At 35.7% G+C, this 26,398-nt stretch overlaps 1 protein-coding gene across 3 annotated transcripts in view; it reads left to right on the top strand.

Annotated features, from left to right (window-relative positions):
* Positions 1-26,398, top strand: part of BRWD3 (bromodomain and WD repeat domain containing 3) — a 243,496-nt gene that overhangs the window by 202,219 nt on the left and 14,879 nt on the right. Inside the window, exons 34-40 of one of the 3 annotated variants that reach the window (XM_030304700.2) lie at positions 8,484-8,540; positions 9,700-9,840; positions 10,719-10,793; positions 12,196-12,348; positions 13,749-13,840; positions 14,176-14,273; positions 15,298-15,456. In XM_030304700.2, the coding sequence (XP_030160560.1) occupies positions 8,484-8,540; positions 9,700-9,840; positions 10,719-10,793; positions 12,196-12,348; positions 13,749-13,840; positions 14,176-14,273; positions 15,298-15,456 (775 nt within the window). Of the gene's footprint in view, positions 1-8,483; positions 8,541-9,699; positions 9,841-10,718; positions 10,794-12,195; positions 12,349-13,676; positions 13,841-14,175; positions 14,274-15,297; positions 15,457-26,398 lie in introns of all 3 variants that reach the window. The other 2 variants (XM_030304699.2, XM_032592278.1) reach the window with 2 other exon arrangements.

Below are 26,398 nucleotides of genomic sequence, written 5' to 3'. Positions count from 1 at the left end.
ATTGTGTATATGTATTCCACATCTTCTTTATCCATTCATCAGTTGATGGACATTTGGGCTCTTTCCATAATCTGACTATTGTTGACAATGCTGCTATAAACATGGGGGTGCATGTGCCGCTTTGAATCTGTTTTTGCTTTTTTGTTTTTTTTGTATCCTTTGGGTAAGTACCTAGTAATGCAATTCCTGGGTCATAGGGTAGTTCTATTTTTAACTTTTTCTGGAGTGACTTCACCACCTGGAATTCCCACCAACAGTGTAAGAGGGTTCCCCTATCTCTGCATCCTCACCAACATCCTTTGTTCCCTCTATTATTAATTTAGGCCATTCTGACAATTGTGAGCTAGTATCTCAACATGGTTTCAATGTGTATTTCCCTGATGATGAGTGATATGGAGCATGTTTTCGTGTGTCTGCTAACCATTTGTATGTCTTCTTTGGTAAAATGTCTGTTCATGTCTTCTGCCCATTTCTTAACTGGATTATTTGTTTTTTGTGTGTTGAGTTAGATAAGTTCTTTATAGATTTTGGATACTAACCCTTTACAAGTATGTTATTTGTAAATCTCTTTTCCCATTCCATAGGTTGTCTTTTAGTTTTGTTAGTGTCTTCTTCACTGTACATAACCTTTTTATCTTGATGAAGTCCCAATAGTTCATTTTTGCTTTTGTTTCCCTTGCCTTTGGAGATGTGTCCAGTAAGAAGTTATTCTGGCTAAGGTCAAAGAGGTTGCTGCCTGTGTTCTCCTCTAGAATTTTGATGATTTCCTGTCTCACATTTAGGTCTTTCATCCCTTTTGAATTTATTTTTGTGTGTGGTATAAGAAAGTGGTTTCATTTTTCTGTATGTTGCTGTCCAGTGTTCCTAACACCATTTGTTGAAGAGACTATTTTCTGCTGAATATTCTTTCCTGTTTTGTTAGAGGTTAGTTGACCATAGACTTGTAGGTCCATTTCTGGGTTTTTTATTCTGTTACATTAATCTATTCTGTTCCATTAATCTGTTTTTGTGTCAGTATCATACTGTCTGGAGGACTATATATATAGCTTTGTAATATAGCTTAAAGTTCAGAGTCATGATGCCTCCAGCTTTGCTTTCCTTTTTTAGGATTGCTTTGGCTATTTTGGGGTCTTTGTGGTACCATGCAAATTTTAGGATTGTTCAGGTTTTGTGAAAAATGCTGGTGGTATTTTGATAGGGATTGAATTAAATGTATAGATTGCTTTGGGTAGTATGGACATTTTAACAACATTTTTTCTTTCAATTCAAGAGAATGAATTTTAGGTATCCTCCTCAATTACTTTCATAACTGTTTTATACTTTTCAGGGTATATTTCTTTTTACCTCTTTGGTTATGTTTACTCTTAGGTATCTTATGGGTTTTGGTACAATTGTAAGTGGGATCAATTCCTTGACTTCTCTTTGTGCTGGTTCATTATTGGTGTATCTAAATGGAACAGATTTCTGTATGTTAATTTTATACCCTATGACTTTACTGAATTTGTGTATTAGTTCCAGTAATTTTTGGTGGAGTCTTTTAGGTTTTCTACACAGAGTATCATGTCATTGCAAATAGTGAAAGCTTTTCAATTTGGATGCCTTTTATTTGTCTGATTTGTCTGATTCCTGAGGTTAGGAAATTTAGTACTATGTTAAATAACAATGGTGACAGTGGACATCCCTGTTGTGTTCCTGACCTTAGGGGGAAATCTCATTGAGGATGATACTAGTCACGGGTCTTTTGAATATGGCCTTTATGATGCTGAGTTGTATTCCCTCTGTCCCTACTTTGTTGATGGTTTTAATCAAGAATGGATACTGTATTTTTTTTTAAATGCTCTTTCTGTATCTATTGACAGGACCATATGGTTCTTACTTCTTTTATTAATGTGGTGTGTCACGTTGATTGATTTGCAAATATTGAACCACGCCATAACCCAGGAATAAATCCCACTTGATCATGGTGAATAATTTTTCAATGTACTCTTGGATTTTATTTGCTAATATCTTATTTAGAATTATTGCATCCATGTTCATCAGAGATATTGGCCTGTAATTCTCCTTTTTAGTGGGGCCTTTGTTGCTTTTTGGAATCAAGGTAATGCTAGCCTTGTAGAAGGAGTTTGGAAGCTTTCTTTCATTTCTATATTTTGGAACATTTTGTGAAAAATAAGTATTAACTCTTGTTTAAATGTATGGTAGAATTCCCCTGGCAAGCCATCTGGCCCTGGACTTTAGTTGTTGGGAGGTTTTTGATTACTGATTCAATTTCTGTGATAGTTATGGGTCTGTTCAAATTTTCTATTTCTTTCTGTTTCAGTTATAGGTAGTTTGTATGATGCTAGGAATTTATCCATTTCTTCCACATTTCCCAGTTTGTTGGCATATAAGTTTTCATGGTATTCTCTTATAATTGTATTTATGTGGTTTTAGTTGTGACCTCTCCTCTTTCATTTGTGATTTTATTTCCTTGGGTCCATTCCCTTTTCTTTTTGATATGTCTGGCTAGGAGTTCATCAATTTTATTAATTCTTTCAAAGAAACAGATCTTAGTTCCGTTGATCTGTTCTGTTTTTTTGTCTGTTTGTTTCCATGTAATTTATTTCCCTTCTGCTTGTTTTTGGCTTTATTTGCTGTTCCTTTTTTTAAATGTTTATTTTTGAGAGAGTGCAAGTGGGGGAGGGGCAGAGGGAGAGGGATACAGAGGATCTCAAGCAAGCTCTGCACTGACTGCAGTGAGCCTGACGTGGGGCTCCAACTCGCAAACTGCAAGGTCATGACCTGATCCAATGTCGGATGCTCAACCAACTGAGCCACCCAGGTGCTCCTTTGCTGTTCCTTTTCTAGCTCCTTTAGGTGTAAGGTCAAATTGTATATTTGAGACTTTTCCTGCTTCTTAAGGTAAGAATATATTGCTCTATACTCCCTCTTAAGACCAACTTTACTACATCCCAAAGGTTTTGAACTGTCATATTCTAATTTTCTGTTGCTTCCATGTATTTTTTTAAATTTTCCTTTAATTTCCTTGTTATGCATTCATTCTTTAGTAAGATGTTGTTTAACCTTCATGTATTGTGGGTTTGGTCTTTCCAAATTTTTTTCTTTTAGTTGACTTAAAGTTCCATAGCTTGTGGTCTGAAAATATGCATAGTATGATCTCAATATTTTTGTACTTATTGAGGCCTCATTTGTGACCCAGTGTGTGATCTATTCTGGAGAATGTTTCATGTGCATTTGCACAGAATGTGTATTCAGGGTGCCTGGGTGGCTCAGTCAGTTAAGCATCCGACTTCAGCTTAGGTCATGATCTGGCAGTTCATTGGTTCGAGCCCTACATTAGGCTCTGTGCTGACAGCTCAGAGCCTGGAGCCTGCTTTAGATTCTGTGTCTCCCCCACTCTCTTTGCCACTCCCCCAGTCGCACTCTCTCTCTCAAAAATATAAACATTAAAAAAATTTAAAACGAAAAGAATGTGTATTCTGCTGCTTTAGGATAAAATGTTCTGAATTTATCTGTTAAGTCCATCTGGTCCAGTGTATTTTTCAAAGCCATTGTTTCCTTGTTGATTTTCTACTTAGATGATCTGTCCACTGCTGTGAATAGCGTGTTATAGCCCCTTACTATTACCGTGTTATTATAAGTGAGTTTCTTTGTGTTTGTTATTAATCCAGTTCATATATTTGAGTCATCCAAGTTGGGGGCATAAATATTTACAATTGTTAGTTCTTGTTGGATAGACCCCTGTATTATAATATAGTGCCCTTCTTTATTTTTTGTCTTCGGTTTAAAATCTAGTTTGTATGATGTAAGTGTGGGTATTTGGCTTTCTTTTTATGTCCATTAGTGTGGTAGATGGTTCTTCATCCCCTCACTTTCAATCTGGGGATGTCTTTACATCTAAAACGAGTCTCTTGTAAGCAGTATATTGATGGGTCTAATTTTTTTATCCATTCTGGTGCCCTACATCTTTTGATTGAAACATTTAGTCCCTTTACACTCAGAGTAATTATTGGTAGATAAGAATTTAGTGCCAATGTATTACCTGTAAACTCACTGATTCTGGAGATTTTTTCTGTTCCTTTCTAATCTTTGTAGCTTTGGTTCTTTCCCACTCAAAGTGTCCCCTTTAATATTTCTTGCAAGGCTGGCTTAGTGGTCACAGACTTCTTTAGTTTTTGTTTGGGGAAACACTTTAACTCTACATCTATTCCGAATGACAGCCTTACTGGATAAAGTATTCTTGGCTTCATGTTTTCCCTTTCAATATGTTGAATATACCATGCCACTCCCCTCTGGCCTGCCAAGTTTCTCTGGAAAGATTTGCTGTGAACCTGATTTGTCTTCACTTATAGATTAGGGTTTTCTTTTCCCTTGCTTTCAGGATTTTTTCCTTATCTCTATTTTTTAATGTCTTATTTATTTATTTTGAGAGAAAGAGAGTGTGTGTGTGTGTGTGTGTGTGTGTGTGAGCAGGGGAAGGGCAGAGAGAGAAAGAGAGAGAGAGAGAGAGAGAGAGAGAGAGAGAGAGAGAAAATATATCCCAAGCAGGCTCTGTGCTGTCAGCACAGAGGGCTTGATCCCACGAACAATGAGATTGTGCCCTGAGCCTGAAATCAGTAGTTGGAGGCTTAACCAACTGAGCCACCCAGACACCCCTCCTTATCTCATCTCTATATTTTAAATATTTTACTCTGATACATCTTGGTGTTGGTTGGCTTTTGTTGAGTTTGATGGGATTTCTCTGTGCCTCCTGGATTTGGATGTCTATTTCCTCCCCCAGATTATGAAGGTTTTCAGATATAATTTCTCAGATAAATCTTCTGCCCCCTTTCCCCTCTCTTCTTCTGGGACTCCTATGATACAAATGTTATCATGCTTTATGGAATCACTAAACTCCCTAAGTCTACATAGATGATCTCATACTTTTCTTTCCCTCTTCTTTACAGCTTCATTATTTTCCATAATTTTATCTTCTATATCACTGATTTGTTCCTCTGTTTTGTCCGTCCTCATTATCATTACATTCGTTGATTTTGCATCTACAGTCAGTTATACCATTTTTTATTTCAGCGTGACTAGCTTTTAGTTCTCTTATTTCTGCAGTAATGGATTATCTGCTGTATTCTATGCTTCCGTTAAGTTCAGCTAGTATCTTTATGGTTATTATTTTAAATTCTTGTTCAGGAATATTAACTTTTATCTGTTTTGACTAAATCCCTGGCCATTACCTCTTCTTGTTCTTTCTTTTGGTGTGAATTCCTCTGTCTTGTTATTTTGTGGGTCACTGTTTTTTTATGTGTGTTAGGAAAGCCTGTTATATTTCCTGATCCTGAGAGTAATGGCTTTATTAAGAAGAGTACATATACTCTCCAGGGCCTGGTGCTTCAGGAAGTTTTTCAGAGTGTGCACTCTGCTGTTGTGCTTTGGCTGCTCTTTCCTTCAGGTCAGTTCTCTGCAGAGTTTCTCCTTTCCTGCAGTGTGGAGTGTTTGGACCTTGTCAACTATGTAGCATTTTTAACTAGGTGTGCCTTGGTCTTCTTGTTTAAATAAGCCTTATCCTATTTACACTAAAGATGAAGGTTTGCAGCACTCTCTGATTAGTAGACTTGGTAAATGCAGTGAGTTTGTGCTCATCTTCTGGGAGAGGGGCCTAGTGGCACTGGTTCTCAGGCCACCTTGCTCTGGTAATGATGCACCTGCAGGGCACAGTGGGGTAGAGCTTGGTGTAAGCAGTTCCATCCGCCCCTGAGGAGTGCTGTGATGCTCACTGAAGTCTGTCCATGCTGATGAACAGGGGAAAATTGGCGTCAGCCAGCTCAGTAGTCCCCAGAGAGGGGAGTTCATGCCCACTGCTGTTCAGGAAGCCTTCACAGAAGAGCAAACAATCCCTCTTGTGTCCCAGGCTTCCATCAGAATCCTGCCTTCACCCTATCTGTGTCCGAGCCATCTGCCCACCCAGCAGCAGTTTTTATCTCAGGCATACTGTGTTTCAAAACTCCACAAATTTTAGGGACCCAGCACAGCATGGACCTGCGCTGATCCGCTGGGTGAGGATCTTGCCGTATTGTGTCTGGTGCCAGTTTATCCCAGAAAAGCAGTTGCATGACCGTGCAAGGGCTCTGAATTTAAGGTGAAGTGCAGCTGATAGGTTAGCAGCTTTAGCAGGTGCCTCTGCTGCTATGTTAATTAACAGGGTTGCTCAATGCATTCTGCTGTCTCTTGTCCAGAGAGTCAGTGCCACCTCCAAGAAGAGGAGAAGTTTCTCCTGGTGCAACCCAGTATATCCTCAGATCACACTGTCCGCCCTTCTGCCTCTAGCCTCCTTCATCATAGGACACCACTAAGCCCCCCAGGCATGACCCCAGTGATGGTTTCAACTTCTTAAACTTCAGACTTTGAACCCTGCTGCTTATAAAAACTTGTGATAATCAGCCCCTCCCCTTTTCCCAGTCAGTGATTTTGGTGAAGAGTTTTTCTTATACAATCCCCTGCATGTTGCTTTCTCTCTCCCTCCCTCTCATTCTCTCTCTCTCTCTCTCTCTCTCTCTCTCTCTCTCTTCTTTCTATGATCAGGGCTCCCTTCCTTCCACAGCACCTGCAATCCTTTTCTCCCCAAATCAACTCTCTGCAGCTCCTACCTTCCACAGTGTGGCCATTTTTCCCCCCTCTAGATGTGCAGTTTGTTCTCTCAGTCCTCACTTTGATTTCTTGGTTGTTCAGAATGATTTGATGTTTATCTAGCTGTGTTCAAAAGACAAGGCAAACATAGTGTCCCACTAGTACTCCACCATCTTAATTCCTGATCTTGAGTTGAATTTTATATATGACATAAGATATGGATCAAGTTTCATTATTTTGCATGTGAATATCCAGTTTTCCCAGCACCATTTATTGAAAAGACTGTCCTTTCTCAATTGTATATTCTTGGCTCCTTTTTTTAAAATTAATTGACCATACATAGCGGTTTATTTCTAGGCTCTCTATTCTGTTTTATCTGCTCTCTTATACATATATTTTTTATACCAATACTATACTGTTTGTGTTTCCAGAGCTTTGTAATATATCTTGAAATCCAAAAGTTTGAGGCCTCCAGCTTTGTCTTTCTTTCTCAAGATTGTGTTGGTCTATTAGCCTTTTTTGTGGTTTCATACAAATTTTAGGATTGTTTTTCCTATTTCTGTGAAAAATGCTGTTGGAATTTTGATAGGGATTGCATGTAATCTGTACATTGCTTTGAGTCTTATGGACATTTTAATATTCATTCTTCCAATTCATTACCACAGAGTATCTGTATTTATTTGTGTCTTCAGTTTCTTTCACCTATGTCTTATTGTTTGTGTACAGATCATTTATCTCCTTGGTTAAATTTATACCTTGGTATTTTATTCCTTTTGATGCAATTATAAATGAGATTGTTTTCTTAATTTGGCTTTCTGATAGTCCTTTGTTAGTTTATAGAAATGCAACTTATATTTGTATATTGATTTAGTATCTTGCAGCTATAATGAATTCATTTATTAGTTCTAACAGTTTTTCAGTGGACTCTTTAAGGTTTTATGTATGTAATATATCATCTGCTAATAGACACAGTTTTACTTCTTTCTATGATTTGGATGTATTTTGTTTTTCTTACCTAATCGCTGTGGCAAGGACTTCTAATACTATGTCAAATAGAAGTGGCTAGAGTGGGTATTCTTATCTTGTTCCTGATATGAGAAAAAAAAGCTTTTAGTTTTTCACTATTGATCATGATGTTAGTTGTGGTAGTTATTATGTTGAGGTATGTTCCCTCTACACCTATTTCCTTGAGAGTTTTTTTTATTTTGAATTGGTGGTGTCCTGCTCAATGTAGCATTCCTTGGGTTAAAATAGAAAATTACAGTAAAATGCAATGCAACTTTATTTTATTGGAAAGGAGTTCCAATAGCTCATGAGCTGCTTTTATTTTCTCCTAGGCATTACCTATGTGCTTCACCACCACCAGGTGAATAATGGTGTGTGGACCTTACCTCCTTGTATTAAATAACTGTCCCTCAGAGGGATACTTGACTGAATCTTTAGGTTTTACTACACATTCATATTTTTGCTATAAAAAATAGATGTATTTTTTTAAATAGTAATAGATTAATCATGAGTAATTCATGATTATAATGTATTAAATAGCATGTCATATAGAATAACTTTTTTTTAGTACTAACATTAGGTACAACTTTAGATACCAGTCATTGTACTTTTTTTTTTCATTTCCTATTCTGATTTAAAGAGAAACCTTATTTACTCTCTGAGTATATTTTCCAGCTTGTATCTAGCATATAGGCAAAGTTTGGAGTAATTGTCACTTCAAACTTTGCTCTGCTTGTTGCCTGCTCCAGTGAGGACGTTAATTGTGATTGTATTTGCCATTTCTTTGTAAATGTTTATCAAATTTTTAAGACCTTGAATATAACTTAATATCTCTTCCCACTCTTTCCTTTTAATTTTAGGATACAGAAATGGTTGATTTAGATTCAGATGGTCCTGGTACTTCATCTGGAAGAATGGTGAGTGAATAAGTAAACTGCTGAGAAGAAAAATTTTCAGGCTTCCTGTGTCAGGGATCCCTAAGACCAACTCCACCTATTTGGAGAATTGCTATAAAAACTCACAAAACTCAGTATATATACTTGTGATTCATTGCTAATTGCAGTGGCACAATAAGGACATGCAGCTGGATCACAGTGAAATATACATAGGCAGGGTCTGGAGGAATCCGTGTGCAGGGTTTTTTAATGCTCTCTCCCTTCTTTGAGGAGCCATACAGAACACACTCTTCCCCCCTGCAGTGAAAATGTAGCAAAATATATGTGATTAGAGACTCAGACTCCAAGGAATTTATTGGGAACTGGTTATGTAGACACTGACTAGCACATGCCAAGATTCCAGACTCCCAGAAAGCAGGAAAACACAGGAAAAGTACAGGGAAGCAGGTGTTCATTACAAATCACAATGTTTGTACAAACAGGAAATGGTTCAAGTACCAAGTACCCAGAATGCCAACAGAAGTCCAACCTTATAAGCAAGCCCTGGTAAAGATAGCAGCTTCATATCTGTTAACTCTGTTCTGTACACTTCCCCTCCATGGCAGTTAGACAAATACTTCTTTGATATAAGGAAAATTTACTTTGAGATACTGAAGGAAATCTTATGAAAAGCATCAAATAGTAAGGGCTAGAATGTATCATGACAACAAAGGATATAGATAGATAGATAGATAGATGATAGATATTAGATAAATAGCTATACATACATATAACTAATAAATACCTAATATATAAATATATACATAAAATGTATTATATATGTTTCAATTTTAAGAAAATTATGATGCCATTGTCAAGTATACCTAATTACCAACAAATATTAAGGCATTAAGATTATTAACCTGGTAAAGGAAAAAAATGTTCCACTTGGTTTTATTTGTAGTTCAAATTTTCTTAACATGAAAATTCAGAATACTAGAATTCTTGCCATTCTTTGAATATACTGTCTAGTTTTTATTGTTTATATTTTTGTCAGGGAGAATGATGTCTAATCTAAACTAAGAAACTTAAATATCAGCTGCTCTATGTTATATAGATATATTAACATTAGGAAAACAGAAGAAAATCAATGGAGAATTAAGAAAAGTGCTTTTAGATATAATTCTATATAAATCTACAGGTCAAATGCCGAGGCAGAAGACAGTCTTTGAAGTGTAATCCTGATGCTTGGAGAAAACAATGCAAAGAACTGTTGAGCCTCATTTATGAACGTGAAGACTCAGAGCCATTTCGACAGCCAGCTGATCATCTTTCTTACCCAGTAAACATACACTTGTTTAAATAATTGCCAATATGTAATTTCCCATAAATATACATGCTAAAATATAGTTACAAGCCACTTTTCCCCTTTTTTCCTTTCTTTCTTCTCTTCTTCCTCCCTACCTCCACCCCCTTTCCCCGTCCTCCCTCTTTCTTCCTTTTTTGTATATCTTTAAATTGTGAAAGTGGGTAGTGGGATTAATCATGACTTTAAAATTCCTGTCATGTACTTTGTGTGTAAATTTGCGTTTAAACCAAATTTGAATGTAAATATCTTTGCGATTCTTTTATTCTGGATATTTGTTTAATAAATTTCACTAACTTCTACTACATTTCTATTCATTGGAGACCCTTGGCAACATATGTCAGCCCTGTTTCAATTATAGCAAATTTGTTATCCAATATTATCACTTAGAATAAGCAATATATACCATGTTACTTTTCATCAAAGATAAAAACATAAGAAATTATAGGATTCCTTTTTTTAAAGGAGTGTATCTGTTTATGTTTTGAATAACCTTTTACCATAGATAGGAAATCTATTTTAATGTATTCAGAGAAAAGGTATTTGAAGTTAAACAAATATTTTCTGCATAGACATGTTTTAGTTGAGAAAAATATTCAAATAATAAACAAAATTATATTCAACAAAGCTTGTTTTGTTTGTAGGAAGTTTGGGTAGAATAAATTAATCTTGTGTTTCTCATAGTAGAGGAAAGGATGAATGTAGAATTCCTTCATCTTGAAGTACAGTCAAGAAAAAACGAATTCCTATGGATCTTTGAGATTTAAATTATAATTGCATTGCAAGTATTGGTTGTGCAAGTATTTTGTTGTGATAGTCTGGAAATACAATATATCCTCTTTATACCCTAATAGGGCCATCAGGAGCAAGACGGAGAATCCTCAGAATCAGTTGTTCCAGAAAGACAACAAGAGCCATCTGTTTCTGAGGTAGACCTAATTGTCTCTCAAAAGACATATAGTAGTTGTTTTTGCACTGTTTTACTTTTTAAAATTTCCGTACTGTAAATGAAACTTTTATAATGTTGTGTAAAGCTGTTTTCCAGTTCTTCTCACTGTCTTTTTTCTTTGATTTTTTTTGGTTGTTTATATTTTGTTTTTAAAATCAACATGTGTTGTTAGGTGTGTTCTTTGTGGCATCTGCATACATGTTTATTTGTTTTTATAGATCTAGAGTTACTGTAGCAGAGTAGAAAACATCAGTTACACAATATAATTATATCTGTATCGCAGCTGATTGTACCCATTGGGACTTCATTCATCAAACTTAGTCTTTTGAGTTTTGGTGACATTAACAAGTTCTAACATTTTTCCTCTATGAAGATATTTGTTTCATAAGCTGTGCTATGTTGGAATATACTTCTAGTTGTTAGAATTTAAGCAAAAAAAATTAAGATAGATTAAGAGCAATCATGGTTTCTTACACTTGGAAAAATATTTTCTCTTTTTTTATAATACTTTTCCTCTGCCCATTCTTCTGATTCTTTGGCTTCTTCTTTGAAAGAAATGTGGTTTTACTTAATAATTCTAAATAGGATAAGGGATCTAATACTGACTATGGTTTTCATTCCAATACGTTTTTTATTGATGGTTGTGTTATACATAAGTTTTAGATGTCATTCCATATGATAACCCTAGGCATATCTTAACTAGGCTGGACAGATTTAAAATAGAGTCTTCTCCCTCCCCTAATCAAAATCAAACTAATTCTGAATTTATGAGACTGGAGACCTTCAATAAAGCACAAGTGTCACATTCATTAAAAAGCAGAAAGATAGGAGGTAGGCACAGACATGGCCAGTTTTACTTTGACCTTCAACTAGTGACATTTTAGGTAGATTGCCCTCATAGCTGGGAATATCTTGGAAATATGTAGCTAATTTGTGACATGGAACTATTTAATTATATGTGAATAATCCCATCTTCTACCTTCATTGAGCACTTTGCCAGGGAACTGAAGATTGCTTCAGCCTTTAATCAAGAAATGGAATTACATATTATGTACTCCGTAGGGGTAAAGCCAGAGGCTGTGCATTTTCTCTTCTGTCTCTTGAGAGAATCATATGGTTATCAGTGTAAGGGTGAAGGCTGAGACCCTCCCAAACACCCCTGCTGCTTTCCTGAGCTATCAAAAAAACTCTGTTTAAATGAATGGTTTTGGTTGTATCAAAAAAACTGTTTAAATGAATGGTTTTGGTTGGGGTAGATAGTTGACAGATTGAAAAGTAGTGTGTTTATTTCATGGTTGATTGGTGATGCAAATCTCAGTACCATTGTATTATGTAGTATTGTTACCCATACTGTGTATTTAATAACACATTCTTCTTTGTAGGATAATTCAGATGTTATAGACACTCCTATGGACTTCAGCACTGTGAAAGAAACTTTGGAAGCAGGAAATTATGGTAGTCCTCTGGAATTTTATAAGGACGTTCGCCAAATATTCAGCAACTCCAAAGCTTATACCTCTAATAAAAAGTCAAGGGTATGAAAAAACAATATTAGATGGATGAATTATCTAAGCATTTACTAAATTATATATGTATCAGGTAGTTTTCTTTCACTAGTTTTAAAATTGCTGAAGAAGTATATATTATAATTCTGACATAGTTAATGAAGTTTGATTCTCTGTATCCTCTCTGAAGCAAGTTTATTAGGTGTGCTAAATAAAGATACACTTAGCATAGTCCTTTTGACATTAAGCACTTCTTTTCTCCTACCTGCCTCTTCGTTACTCTTTAGTAATACTTACGTCTTTCAGAGAGAGGTCAAAGAAAAGAGAGATAGTAATTTAAGTACCCTTTAATATGTCCAATAATAATTTGATAAATAAAAGTGGTTGACAGTATTTATATGAAATATTTGGATTAGCTCTGGGTATTTATGTTTCCTTTATTATAACAAATAATGAACCATGTTGGGAAGTGATAGTTTATGCATACTCACATTTAATACCTTCCCTATGTTTTGTCAGAACTTAAATATATTAAGAACAAAAAAGTAGTAATAATTTTTTTTTAATCACTGGGATCAGATTAAATTTTAAATCAGTTTTGCACTAGATATATATTTACCCACTTTCACCTCATATAAAATGAATTTTCAGTAATTTCTGTAGGCATAATTTATTCACATTTGGTTTATTTCCTACATATATACTCACAGATGTTTATAAACTCTTTATACTTACATATGTTTGTATACTCTTTAAAACTGTAAGTTTTATATTTTGAAGGCTTTTTTCAGCTTACATATTATGAACATTTTCCCATGTCATTATGACTCTTTGAAAACAGGCATTTTAATGTCTCCTGTACTTTTCTACTATATGGTTGTTTTATGTTATTTAACCAATGTCATGGTGCTAGAGATTTAGGTGGTTTCTACTTTTTAACTTTATATGAATAATGCTGTGGCTTTCATTTTTAACATCCTTGAACATAGTTATTTTGTGCATGCCATTCGCTGGTATTTACTTAGGATAAATTCCCAGAAGCAAAATTATTAGTGAAAGGATAGGTATATTTTTAAGATTTTGAGTACATAATGCAAATTGCTGTTTTAAAATGTTCCAATTAAAATACTCACTGGCAGTGTATGAGAATCTTTTTTCTACCCTTAACATTGGATTGATCTTTTAAAAATCTTGTTAATTTTTAGATGAAAATGGTATTTTAATTCTTTAGGAAGAGTTTTTCAAGTATATGAAATAGCACATAGATTTTGTCTGAAAGGATAATGCTGATATTGGCCCAGGCATGTTTATACTTTTTTTTTTTTTTATCATTAAAGTAGTTGGTTTCTACCTTTCAGATCTATAGCATGACACTGCGATTATCTGCCTTATTTGAAAGTCATATTAAAAATATCATCTCTGAATATAAGTCAGGAATCCAGAGTCAGAAGAGGAGGAGGCCACGGTACAGAAAACGTCCAAGAAGCAGCAGCAGTTCGTTGTCTAGTAGCAGAGCTCCTAGGTATATTACACTATTGTAGCATTTTATGTTTTCAAGGCATTTGTATGTATTACCTCATCTCTTAAAATTTATCGAATAGGTTGAGAAGATCCAAAGACCCAACGATTTTTTTACAAACTCTTTCACATGTGTAAAGTTGGAGTTGGTTTTATTATGCCAAAAACTGATTTTTTTATTTTAATGATTGAAATTTAACTTTGTCATATTATTAATTTGAAGCATCTCACTTTAATTATAGGCATTTCTTTGGTCAACTTAAACATTTTGTATCATACTGTCTATCTTTATTGCTAATAGAAAAAAAAGTGTTAATTGTTCTATGTTTTTAATTGTAGTCCAAAAGGAAAACAGAAACAAATGAAGTTGCAGCCTAAAAATGACCAGAATACCTCAGTGTCTTATGTCAGGACTAGCTCTCCTTTCTCATCTCCTGGTAAATACGTCTATTGTTTTGGTGTTCTATATTTAGTTTAATACTGATATTAAGAACTTAGAAGAGGCAACATGGTTTATAGTGCAAAGAGCAATAGATTTGGATGTAGAAAAGCTATGTTTTATTCCCATTTATTCTCTTTATCTGTGTGGCCCTGGGTAAGATATTAGGCCATTAGGATTCAGTTTCTTCATTTTGAAAATGAAAGTGTTAAGACTGAATGAATTTTAAAATCTCTTAGTTTTAAAATTCTGTAGGGGTGTCTGGATGATTCAGTTGGTTAAGCATCCAACTCTTGATTTCAGCTTGGGTCATGATCCATGGTTCATGAGTCACAGGGCTCTACGCTGACAGCACGAAGCCTAATTGGGATTCTCTCTCTCTGCCCCTTCCTCTCTCTCTCTCTCTCTCTCTCTCTCTGTCTCTCTGTCTCTCTCTCAAAATACATAAATTTAAAAAAGAAACTTATAATAAAAAATTCTGGGGGCACCTGGGTGGCTCAGGATTAAGTGTCCGACCTCGGCTCAGGTCATTATCTCGCAGTTTGTGGGTTCAAGCCCCGCGTCAGGCTCTGTGCTGACAGCTCAGAACCTGGAGCCTGGTTCGGATTCTGTGTTTCCCTCTCTTTCTGCCTCTCCCCCACTCACGCTCTGTCTACCCTTTCTCTCAAAAATAAATAAACATTAAAAAAATAAAAAGTAAATAAAGATAAAATAAAATTCTGTAAGTATAATTTTTAAAGCTATAATATTTCAGAGCAGTCATCTACAACATATTTGCAAATTGAGGATTCATTATCTGCGGGAGGTAGTCTTCTTGGACAAAATTTTCGGATATTCTATGCTTGAAAACTTAATAATGTGATGAAACATTTTGTTCTCAAAATATTCATATTTCCCTTTTTAAGCAACTTGCATATTTGATGTTGGAGTAGAATAACAGTGAGACAGTTTTAAAAACAGCCTGTTTAATTTTCCTAAGAACGTGATACTTATATTAATATTAAAATCTTTTTAAATATAAGTTTCAGATGCTGCTGAAGGCCTTTCATTATATTTACTTGATGATGAACTGGATGGGCCGTTTTCTTCATCGAGCTTCAGTGGTTATAGCCGAAGTGGAAATAGCCATGACCCAGGGAAGGCCAAATCATTTCGGAATAGAGTTTTACCAATTAAACAAGGTAGGAAAGACATATGGACAGGGCGTTTATTCTTTATTTTCTTGTGATGGAAGATGAAGCATTTAAAAACTGATGTATTTAGGTGGTAAAAATTACCATGTCCTTATAGTTAATGATGATTTTAATATTGTCAAATAAATTTGTGGGTTTCATATCCACAACCAGGAATAGGCCATTAGCAGATTTCCAATAATTATTCCAAAACATATTTTAGTCTTTTAAAATAAAATATGAAATGAGTAGGTAGGAAAAACTAAATGAGATGTTTCAAAGCAAATGCTTTTTAAAAATTGAGATAGCCCTTAAAAGTAGAAAACTTATCTAAAGATGATTTTGGATTTTTTTCCTTTTTGTTACTAATATAGTTTAATATATGAAATATATTTTTATTTTACATAATTTTTAAAAAAGATTAAGTAGGATAGCCATTGTTGTTGAAATACCAAATAACTCAAAAATAGACTTTCTAAAGATGTATTTTATATTGGTTATGTGAAAAACATTAAAACATGTGATTACTTTAAAATAATTAGTGCCTTTATTTTTCCCAATTTGTATCTTTATTCTCTTCTCTGTTCCTGCTGCATATTGCCTACTCATGCCACTTTCTTTTTTTTCCCCTCCCCTTCACAAGCTATTAGAAAGAATAGCTTATACTTCTTGCTTCTATTTTCTTTCCATCTAAAAATTCCTTTATCCTTTATAGTTTGGCTTCTGACCCCACTACTGTCCCAAAGTTGTCCTCTCCAGAATTACTAGTTCTCTTTAGAAACCAACCAGTGTTCTTTTCTTAGTCCCTGTCTCCTTGATTTTGTCTCTTATTGCATACTTTTGAATACCTCTTTTAGTAACTCTACTGCCAGTCTTCTGTACTAATTATCTTACATCTCTGTTTTTCCTGTATTTCTATATTTTCTGTTTCTTTGGCCCTACTTAACTCCTTTTTACTGTTCCCCACTGGTTTCTTGATTTGTTTGGTTTTTGGTGTTTGGTGTTTTTTTTTTTTTTTTTTGGTCTTCTACAAATAAGGGAATCTATTAGCTACATCAATCATCCTTATGTTGAGGACTCTCCAAATTCACATATCTAGCCCTAACATTTCCTTATTCTACCAGTATCATTTCCAAGTGCTTCTTAAAATAATTTCCTTGGGTGTTTATCATCCATCTTTCTGTCTCAGGCTTACTTCTATTTCTGCATTCAGTATTTTAATTAATGCCACCACCATCTTCCTAGTCACCCAGCTTAAAATCCTACTGTTCTTAGACTCTTCTTTTATCCCTCATATCCAGTCAGTTGCTCGGTTTTATGAATTCTACAACTCTTTAATACCACCCAAATCTCTTGTCTACAGTTTCTATTGCTATTACTTTAGTCTCTGGCCTACTATATTAGTCAGCTTGGTCTGTTACAATACAATACCACAGACTGGATGGCTTAAACAGCAGGTATTTATTTCTAGCAACTTTATTGAGGTATCACTGACATATAGAAATTCTATATAATTATAAAGTGTACAACGTGATGTTGTGATATGTGTGTACATTGTGAAATGGTCACCACAATCAAACTAATCATAATACATCCATCACCTCTACATAGTTACCCTGTGTGTGTGTGTTAAGAATTAAGGTCTCTCCTTTTAGCAAATTTCAAGTGTACAATACAGTATTATTAACTATAGTCACCATGTTGTACCTTAAATACTCAAAACTTACTCATTCTGAATAATTGGATCTTTGTACCTCCCCAGTCCTCTTCCTGCAGCCTCTAGCAACCACTATCCTACTCTGTGGTTCTACAAGTATGACTGTTTTAGTTATATATATATATATATATATATATATATATATATATATAAGTGACATGTAATATTTTTCTTTCTCTGTCTTGCTTATTTTGCTTAGCTTAGCATAATGTCCTTGAGCTTCAAACATGTTGTTGCAAATAGCAAAATTTCCTTCTTTTCAAAGTCTGAGTAATATTCCATTGTGGGGTGTATGTGTGTGTGTGTGCCTATCACATTTTTTACATTCATCAATAGAAAGGCGTATAGATTATTTCCATATCTTGGCTATTGTGGATAATGCTACAGTGAATATGGGACTACAGATATATCTTCAAGATCCTGATTTTAGGTCTTTTGGATCCAGAAGTGGAGTTACTGAATCAAATGGTAGTTCTGTTTTTAATTTTTTAAATGTTTATTTATTTTTGAGAGCGATTGAGAGTGCAAGCAGGAGAGGGGCAGAGAGAGAGGGAGACACAGAATCCAAAGCAGCTCCAGGCTCTGAGCTGTCAGCACAGAGCCCAACACAGGGCTTGAACCCATGAACCGCAAGATCGTGACCTGAGATGAAGTCAAACACCCAACCAACTGAGCCGCCCAGGCATCCCTCTATTTTTAATTTTTTGAGGAACCTCCATAACTATTTCCACAATTGCTGTACTAATTTTCCATTTTCTCCACATCCTCACCAATAATGGTTATCCCTTGTCTTTTTTTCAAAGACAAAGAACTTTGCCAGTAATACTTATTTCTATAAAACAAGGTGAGTGTACGAAAAGACCACCAAGGGCCCGTATAGGTCAGACCTTTCCCATGCTCTGAATTTCCTCCCTCAGGGGCACTGTATGTGAGACCTGGGAAGAATGAGGGGGTGCTGCTGAAGGGTGTGGATGGAGGATGGACAAAACAGGACATAAACATGTGGGTGTTGTACCCCCAGTCACATCAGACACATTCCTGTCCTTTTTTAAAAAATGTTATTTTAATTCCAGTTACCTAACATAGACTCTAGGTGTACAATATAGTGATTCAATAATTACATACATCACCCAGTACTCATCCTGACAAGTGCACTCCTTACTGCCCAACACATATTTAACCCATTTCCCCACCCACCTTGCCTACGGTAACCAACAGTTTGTTCTTTATTAAGAGTCTGTTTCTTGATTTGTCTCTCTCTTTTTTTTCCCTTTGCTCATTTGTTTCTTAAATTCTGCATATGAGTGAAATCATATATTTGTCTTTCTCTGATTGCTATATTTCACTTAGCATAATATTCACTAGCTCCATTCATGTAATTGCGAATGGAAAGGTTTCGTTCTTTTTTATGGCTGAATAATATTCTATTCAATATATACCACATCTTCTTTATCCATGCATTATTTGATAGATACTTGGACTCCTTCCATATATTAGAGATTGTTGATAATGCTGATATAATCATAGGGGTGCATGTATGCTTTTGTGTTAGTATTTTGTATTCTTTGGGTAAATACACAGTAGTGTGATTGCTATATCATAAGGTAGTTCTGTTGTTAACTTTTTGAGGAGCCATATTGTTTGGTACATTGGCTGCACCAAATTGAATTCCCACCAACAGCAGAAGAGGGTTCCATTTTTTCTACAACTTCACCAACATCTGTTTCTTGTATTAGTGATTTTAGACATTCTGACAGGTATGAGGTGATAATTCATTGTAATTTTGATTTGCATTTCCCTGATGATCAGTGATGTTGAGCATGTTTTCATGTGTCTGTTGGTCATCTAGATGTCTTCCCTGAAGAAATGTCTGTTTATCTCTTCTGCTCATTTTTAATTGGATTATTTGTTTTGGGGTGTTGAGTTTTATACATTCTTTATATATTTTGGATACTAAACCTTTATCAGATATATCATTTGCAAGTATCTTCTCCCATTCAGTAGATTACCTTTTAGTTTTATTGTTTCCTTCACTGTTTTTTTTTTAATTTTGATGTAGTCCCAATAATTTAATTTTGCTTTTGTTTCCCTTGATTCAGGAGACATATAAGTAGTAAGAAGTTGCTACAGCTAGTGTCAAAGAGGTTACTGCCTGTGTTCTCTTCTAGGACTTTCATGGTTTCAGGTCTCACATTTAGGACTTGAATTAATTTTGAATTTATTTTTGTGTATGTGTATGGTGTAAGAAAGTGGTCCAGTTTCATTCTTGTGCATGTTTATATCCAGTTTTCTCAACACCATTTGTTGAAGAGACTGTCTTGTTCCCATTGGATATTCATTCCTACTTTATTAAAGATTAGTTGACCATATAGTTACAGGATTATTTCTGGATTTTCTGTTCTGTTCCATTGGTCTATGTGTCTGTTTTAATGCCAGTACCATACTATTTTGATAACTTGAGCTTTGTAATATAACTTGAAAGTCTCTAATTGTGATGGCTCCAGCTTTGCTTTTTTATTCGATTACTTTGACTATTCAAGGTCTTTGTGGTTTCACACAAATTTTAGGATTGTTCTAGCTCTGTGAAGAATGCTGTAGGAATTACATTAAATCTGTATATTCCTTTGGTTAGTGTGGACATTTTTACAATATTTGTTCCTGCATTCTATAAGTATAGAATGTCTTTCCATTTCTTTGTGTTGTCTTCAATTTCTTTCATCAGTGTTTTGTAGTTTTCAGAGTCCATGATTTTCACCTCTTTGATGAGGTTTATTCCTATGTGTCTTATTTTTGGTGCAATTGTAAGTGGGATTATTTTCTTAATTTCTCTTTCTGCTGTTTCATTTTTAGTATATAGAAATGCAGCAGATTCCTGTACATTGTTTTTTTTTTTTTTTTTTTTTTTTTGTCCTGTAACTTTACTAAATTTGTTTCGGTTCTAGCAGGGTTTTTTGTGGAGTCTTTTAGGTTTTCTCTATACAGTATCATGTCATCAGCAACTAGTGAAGGTTATATTTCTTCACTTTGGATGCATTTTATTTCATTTTCTTGTCTGATTGCCATGTCTGATACTCCCAAGTACCATGTTGAATAAGTCTAAAGAGTAGACATCCTTGTCTTGTTCCTGAACTTAGGGGGAAAGCTCTCAGTTTTGTCTTATAAAGGATGATATTAGCTGTAAGTTTTTCATTTATGGCCTTTATTATGTTGAGGTATATTCCCTCTAAACCTACCGTGTTGAAGGCTTTTATCATGAATGGATGTTGTATTTTGTCAAATGCTTTTTCTGTGTCTCTCGAAATAATCATATGGTTCTTATCCTTTCTCTTCTTGATGTCATGTATCACATTGATTTTTGAATGTTGAACTAACCTTGCAACCCAGAAATGAATCCCACTTGATGGTGAATGAGTCCTTTAATTTATTGTTGGATTTAGTTTGCTACTGTTTTGTTGAGGATTTTTGCATCTATATTAATCGAAGGTATTGGTCTGTAGTTCTGTTTTTTAGTGGTGTCTTTATCTAGTTTTGGTATCAGGGTAATGTTATCCTCGTAGAATGAATTTGGAATTTTTCCTTCCTTTTTTTATTTTTTTGGAGTTGTTTGAAAAGAATCGGTGTTAACTCTTCTTTAAATGTTTGGTAGAATTCCCCTGTGAAGCTATCTGGTCCTAGAGTTTTGTTTGTTGGGAGTTTTTGTTTTATTACTGATTCAGTTTCTTTGCTGATTTCAATATGTCAAAATTTTCTACATTCCTGTTTCAGTTGTGGTAGTTTTTATGTTTCTAGGCATTTATCCATTTTTTCCAGGGTTGTCCAATTTGATGGTACCTAGTTTTTCATAATGCTCTTCATGATTGTTTGTATTTATATGGTATTGTGTGTTATTTCTCCTCTATGATTTGTGATTTTAGTCATTTGAGTCCTTTCTCTTTTTTTCTTCCTAAGTCTGGCTAGAGGTTTATCAATTTTACGGATGTTTTTCAAGGAGCCAGCTCCTGGATTCATTGATCTGTTCTATTGTTGTTTTAGTTCCTATATCATTTATTTCTCCTTTATCTTTATTATTTTTTTTTTTTGATAGAGAGAGCAAGAGAGCAGGGGAGGGGCAGAGTGAGAGGTAGAGAGAGAATCATAAGCAGGCTTCTTGCCCAGCACAAAGCCCGATGTGGGGCCTGATCTCACGACTGTGAGATCATGGCCTGAGCTGAAATCAAGAGTCAGATGCTTAACCAACTAAGCCACTCAGACACCCGTCTCCTTTAATCTTTATCATTTCTTTCCTTCTTCTGGCTATAGGATTTGTTTGTTTTTCTTTTCCTTGCTCCTTTAGGGATAAGGTTAGGTTGTTTATTTCAGATTTTTCTTTCACCTTTAGATAGGGCTGTATTATTATAAACTTCCCTCTTAGAACCACTTTTGCTGCCTCCCACAGGTTTTGGAATGTTATGTTTTCATTTTCATGTTTCCATATATTTTTTAAATAAATTCATTTATTTAAATTCAAGTTAGTTAACATACAGTGTAGTTTTGATTTCAGGATTTCAGTGATTCATCACTTATATATAACACCCAATGCTATTCACAAGTGCCCTCAATGCCCATCACCCATTTAGCCCATCCCCCACACCCACCTCCCCAACAGCAACCTTAAGTTCGTTCTCTGTATTTCAAAGTCTCAGGGCACCTGGGTGGCTTAGTTGGTTGAGCATCCACTTTGGCTTTGGTCATTATCCCATGGCTTGTGCGTTCAAGCCCTGTGTTGGGCTCTGTGCTGATGGCTCAGAGCCCAGAGCCTGCTTCAGATTCTGTGTCTCCTTCTCTCTCTGCCCCTCCCCTGCTCATGCTTGCTCACTCTCTCTCTCTCTCAAAAATAAAATAAACATTACAAAAAAAGTCTCTTCTGCTTTGTCTCCCTCTCTGTTTTTATCTTATTTTTCCTTCCCTTCCTCCATGTTCATCTTTGGGTTGCCTAATTCCACATATGACTGAAATTATATGATACTTGTCTTTCTCTGACTTATTTCACTTAACATAATACACTCTAGTTTCCATAGATTTTTATTTCTTTTTTATTTCCTGGTTGACCATTCATTACTTAGTACCATGTTATTTAACCTCCATGTATTTGTGGTCTTTCCAAATTTTTTCTTGTGGTTGACTTCTAGTTTCATAGCTATGTAGTCAGAAAAGATGCATGGTATGACTTTGATCTTCTTGAATTTGTTGAAGCTCCTTTTATGGCTTAATGCATGATCTGTTCTGGAGACAGTTCCGTGTGCACCTGAAAAGAATGGGTACTCCACAATTTTAGGATGGAATGTTCTGAATATATATGTTAACTCCATCTGTTCCAGTGTGTCTTTCAAAGCCATTGTTTCCTCATTGATTTTCTGTTTAGATGTTCTTCTGTCCATCCATGTAAGTGTAGTGTTAAATCCCCCTAGTATTATTGTATTATTATTGATTATTCCTTTATGTTTGTTATTAACTGTTGTTTGTATTTGGGTGCTTCTGTGTAACGTGTATAAACATTTACAATTCTTTTATCTTCTTGTTGGATTGTTTCGTTATTGTCTAGTGTCCTTCTTTGTCTCTTATTACAGTCTTTGCTTTAAAGTCTAGTTTGTCCACTATAAGTATCACTACTTCCACTTTCTTTTGACATCCTTTTTTGTAATAGATGTTTCTCCATCCCTTCACTTTCAATCTGTATGTGCCTTTTGGTCTAAAATGAGTCACGTTGTAGGCAACTTACAGATGGATCTTGTTTTTTCATCTGTTCTGTCACCCTGTGTCTTTTGATTCTGGCATTTAGTCCATTTATTTTCAAAGTAACTATAGATAAATATGTATTTAGTGACATTTTCTTGCTTCTTTTGTGGTTGTTTCTCAAGGTTTTCTTTGATACTTTCTTGTCTTTCTCTTCCGTGTTTTGCTGATTTTCTTTAGTGATATATTTTTCTTTTATTCTTTGCATATTTATTAGAAGTTTTTGATATATGGTTACCAACAGGTTTGTATAGCACCTCCTCTGTATAAGAGTGCACATTAAATTGATGGTACACATTAAGTTTGGACACATTCATTACGTCCCTTCTCCCCACGTTGTTGATATATGTTGTTATATTTCATATCCTTTTATCTTGTGAGTTCCTTGCCTGATTTTTTCACAGAAATATTCATGTTTACTGCTTTTGTGTTTTCTACCCTTATATTGTCACTTTTGGTCTCTCCTTTCTACTCAAAGAGCCCCCTTTAATATTTCTTGCAGGGATGGTTTAAGGGTCATAAACTTCCTTAATTTTTGTCTTGGTAAACTCTTTATCTTGTCTTTGCTTCTGAATGATAGCCTTGCTAGATAAAGTATTCTTGGTTGCAAATTTTTCCCATTTCACACTTTGAATAATCATTCCACTCCCTTCTATCTTAGAAAGTGTCTGTTAAAATCCCCTGCTAGCCTTATGGGTTTTCCCTTCTGTGTCTTCTGTCTTGATGATTTAAATTTTTTCTTTATCATTATATTTTGCCAATTTAGTTATAATATGTCTTTGTGTGGGTCTCATTTTGTTGGGGTGTATCTGTGCCCCCTGGATATCGGTTTCCTTCCCCAGATTAGGGAAGTTTTTAGCTATTATTTCTTCAAACAAATTTTCTGCCCCCTTTTCTCTCTTCTTCCTCTGGGACTACTGTAATACAAATGTTAATATATTTGATGGAGTCATTGAGTTCCTTAAGGTCTCTTCTCACTTTGCATAATTCTTTTTTCAGTCTTTGGTTCAGCTTGAATACATTACTCTGTCTTCTCTTCTACTAATTCATTCCTCTGCTTCTTCCATGTTTTCATTCCATCAAGAGTGTTTCTCATTTTACTTATTGTGCCCTTTATTTCTGCTGTGTTATTCCTTGTCTCTATGTTAAGGATCTCACTCATATCTTCCACTTTCTTCTCCAGTCCAATGAGTTTCCTTATCATCATTGCTTTAAATTCTCTATCAGGCATGTTAATTATATCTGTTTTGCTTAGATCTCTGACTGTGGCCTTTTCCTATTCTTTCATTTGGGTTCTTTCATTTCTCTGTTTCTTCATTTTGTCTGCCTCTCTGTGTCTGTTTGTGTGTGTTAGGAAAGTCAGCTACATCTTTTGCTCTTGAAAGTAGTTACTTTATTAAGAAGAGGTCCTGGAATGCCCTGCAGTGGTGTCCCCTGTTCACCAGAACCTGGCACTTCATGAAAGTATCCTTTGTGTGTTATGTACGCCCCGCTCTTGTGTCTGAGGCCACTTTTCCTTTCAATGCAGTCACCTGCACTGTCTTTCTGCCTGTTGTGGGCTGTGCTTGCTTTCTGTGGTGTTGGTGAGAACAGGCAGGCCAGCTCTGAGGGGGTGTGTATGCCAGGCAACTAGGGGTGTGGCAGTGGTGTTAGCAAAATTTGCACTGGGCCACCAGTTTCATGCTGGATCCTTGAGGTGCAGGGGCACCTGGGTCTGTGTACCAGGGTGACTGGGTATAGCCAGACTTCTGTGGCTCAGCATGGTCAGGCAGCAAGGCAGAGCACAGCAAATGAATGTGGTCATTTTGGCAGCTGTGTACCTGGTAGTCCTTAGCCAAGTGCCCAGGCCAAAAGTTTTGGAGTGAGCCCTCAGGATAACTCATGGGCATGGTGCGCTGCTAGTTGGTTAGGTAGCAAGTATTTGTGCAATCCTGTCTCCTTCCCATGGCCCATTGTTTGTGCTAGGGGGCAGGGGAGGAAAATGTCACCTGCCAGCTCCCTCATTTTCAGAGAAGTCCCCCAACACACTCCAAAATCACTATGAACAGATATGTTCCTGTTGCCCCCAGTGTTGTGTAAACTGCCGTTTTTATGTTGCTTCTTCGTGGAGGCTGCTATCTCTTTAAGGGCATCACCCAGGTATCATCCTCTAGGGTTGCCCTGTGCTGAGTCAGCTGACTTCAGGCTCCATGATCCAAGTCCCAGTGGTTAAAAAAACACAGGAATTCAGCCCCAGTGGTTTTCAAAGCCAGATATTATGGGGATTAGTCTTCCATATGCGATCTCCCTTGTGCAAGGGCCCATTTCTCTACCTTCTCCATCACATAGATCCCTCCAAGAAACCAGCAGCGTCCCTCCACCTTTCTGACATTTCTAACCTTTCATATGCAGCTTCTTCTCTATATTTAGTTGTGCTGTTTGTTCTTCCAGTCTTTGGGTTACACTTTTTTTAATTGATTTGGATGTTGATGATATATAGTGAAAACATTGAATGGGATGAGATCAGCGTTCTCCTACTCCACCATCTTCCCAAGCTCCTCTCTCCTCTTATCTTTTTCTTTGTCTTTCTTGTATTAATTTTTCTGTTTTAATTCCAGTATAATTAACATACAGTGTTGTAATAGTTTTTGGTATACAATACAGTGATTCGGCAACTCTGTACATTACTCAATGCTGATCATAATAACTGTACTCTTTAATCCCCTTCACCTATTTCACCCATCTCCCACCCACCTCCCCTCTGGTAACCATCAGTTTGTTTTCTATAAGTGCCTCTTGTTTTCTCTTTCTCTCTCTCTCTCTCTCTCTCTCTCTGTTTTTCTCCTTTGTTCATTTGTTTTTTCTTAAATTCAACATGTGAGTGAAATCATATAGTATTTGTCTTTCTCTGACTTATTTTCCTTACCATTATACTCTCTACCTCCATGTCATTGTAAATGGCAATATTTCATTCTTTTTTATGGCTAATATTCCATATGTATACCACATCTTCTTTATCCATTCATCTATCAATGGATATTTGGGCTCTAGGCATAAAGTGGCTCTTGTAAATAGTGCTGCAATAAAACATATGGGTGCATAGATCCTTTGTGTTTTTTTAATGTTTATTATTTTTGAGAGAGAGAGAGAGGAGAGAGAGAGAGAGACAGAATCCAAAACACGCTCTAGGCACTGTGCTGTCAGCACACAGCCCGACATGGGGCTCAAACTCACAAACACCGCGAGACCATTAACCTGAGCCAAAGTCGGATGCTAAACTGACTAAGCCACCCAGGCGCCCTGCATAGATCCCTCTGAATTAGTATTTTGGTATTCTTTGGGTAAATACCTAGTAGTGCAATTACTAGATTATAGGGTAGTTCTATTTTTTAGCTTTCTGAAGACATTTAATGCTATTTTCCACAGTGGGTGTACCAGTTTGCATTCCCACCAACAGAGCAAGAGGGTTCCCTTTCTCCACAT

This window comes from Lynx canadensis, chromosome X (assembly GCF_007474595.2).
Source record: "Lynx canadensis isolate LIC74 chromosome X, mLynCan4.pri.v2, whole genome shotgun sequence".
In the NCBI taxonomy this organism is placed as follows: Eukaryota; Metazoa; Chordata; class Mammalia; order Carnivora; family Felidae; genus Lynx; species Lynx canadensis.
This window is presented reverse-complemented; position numbering and strand designations above follow the sequence as displayed.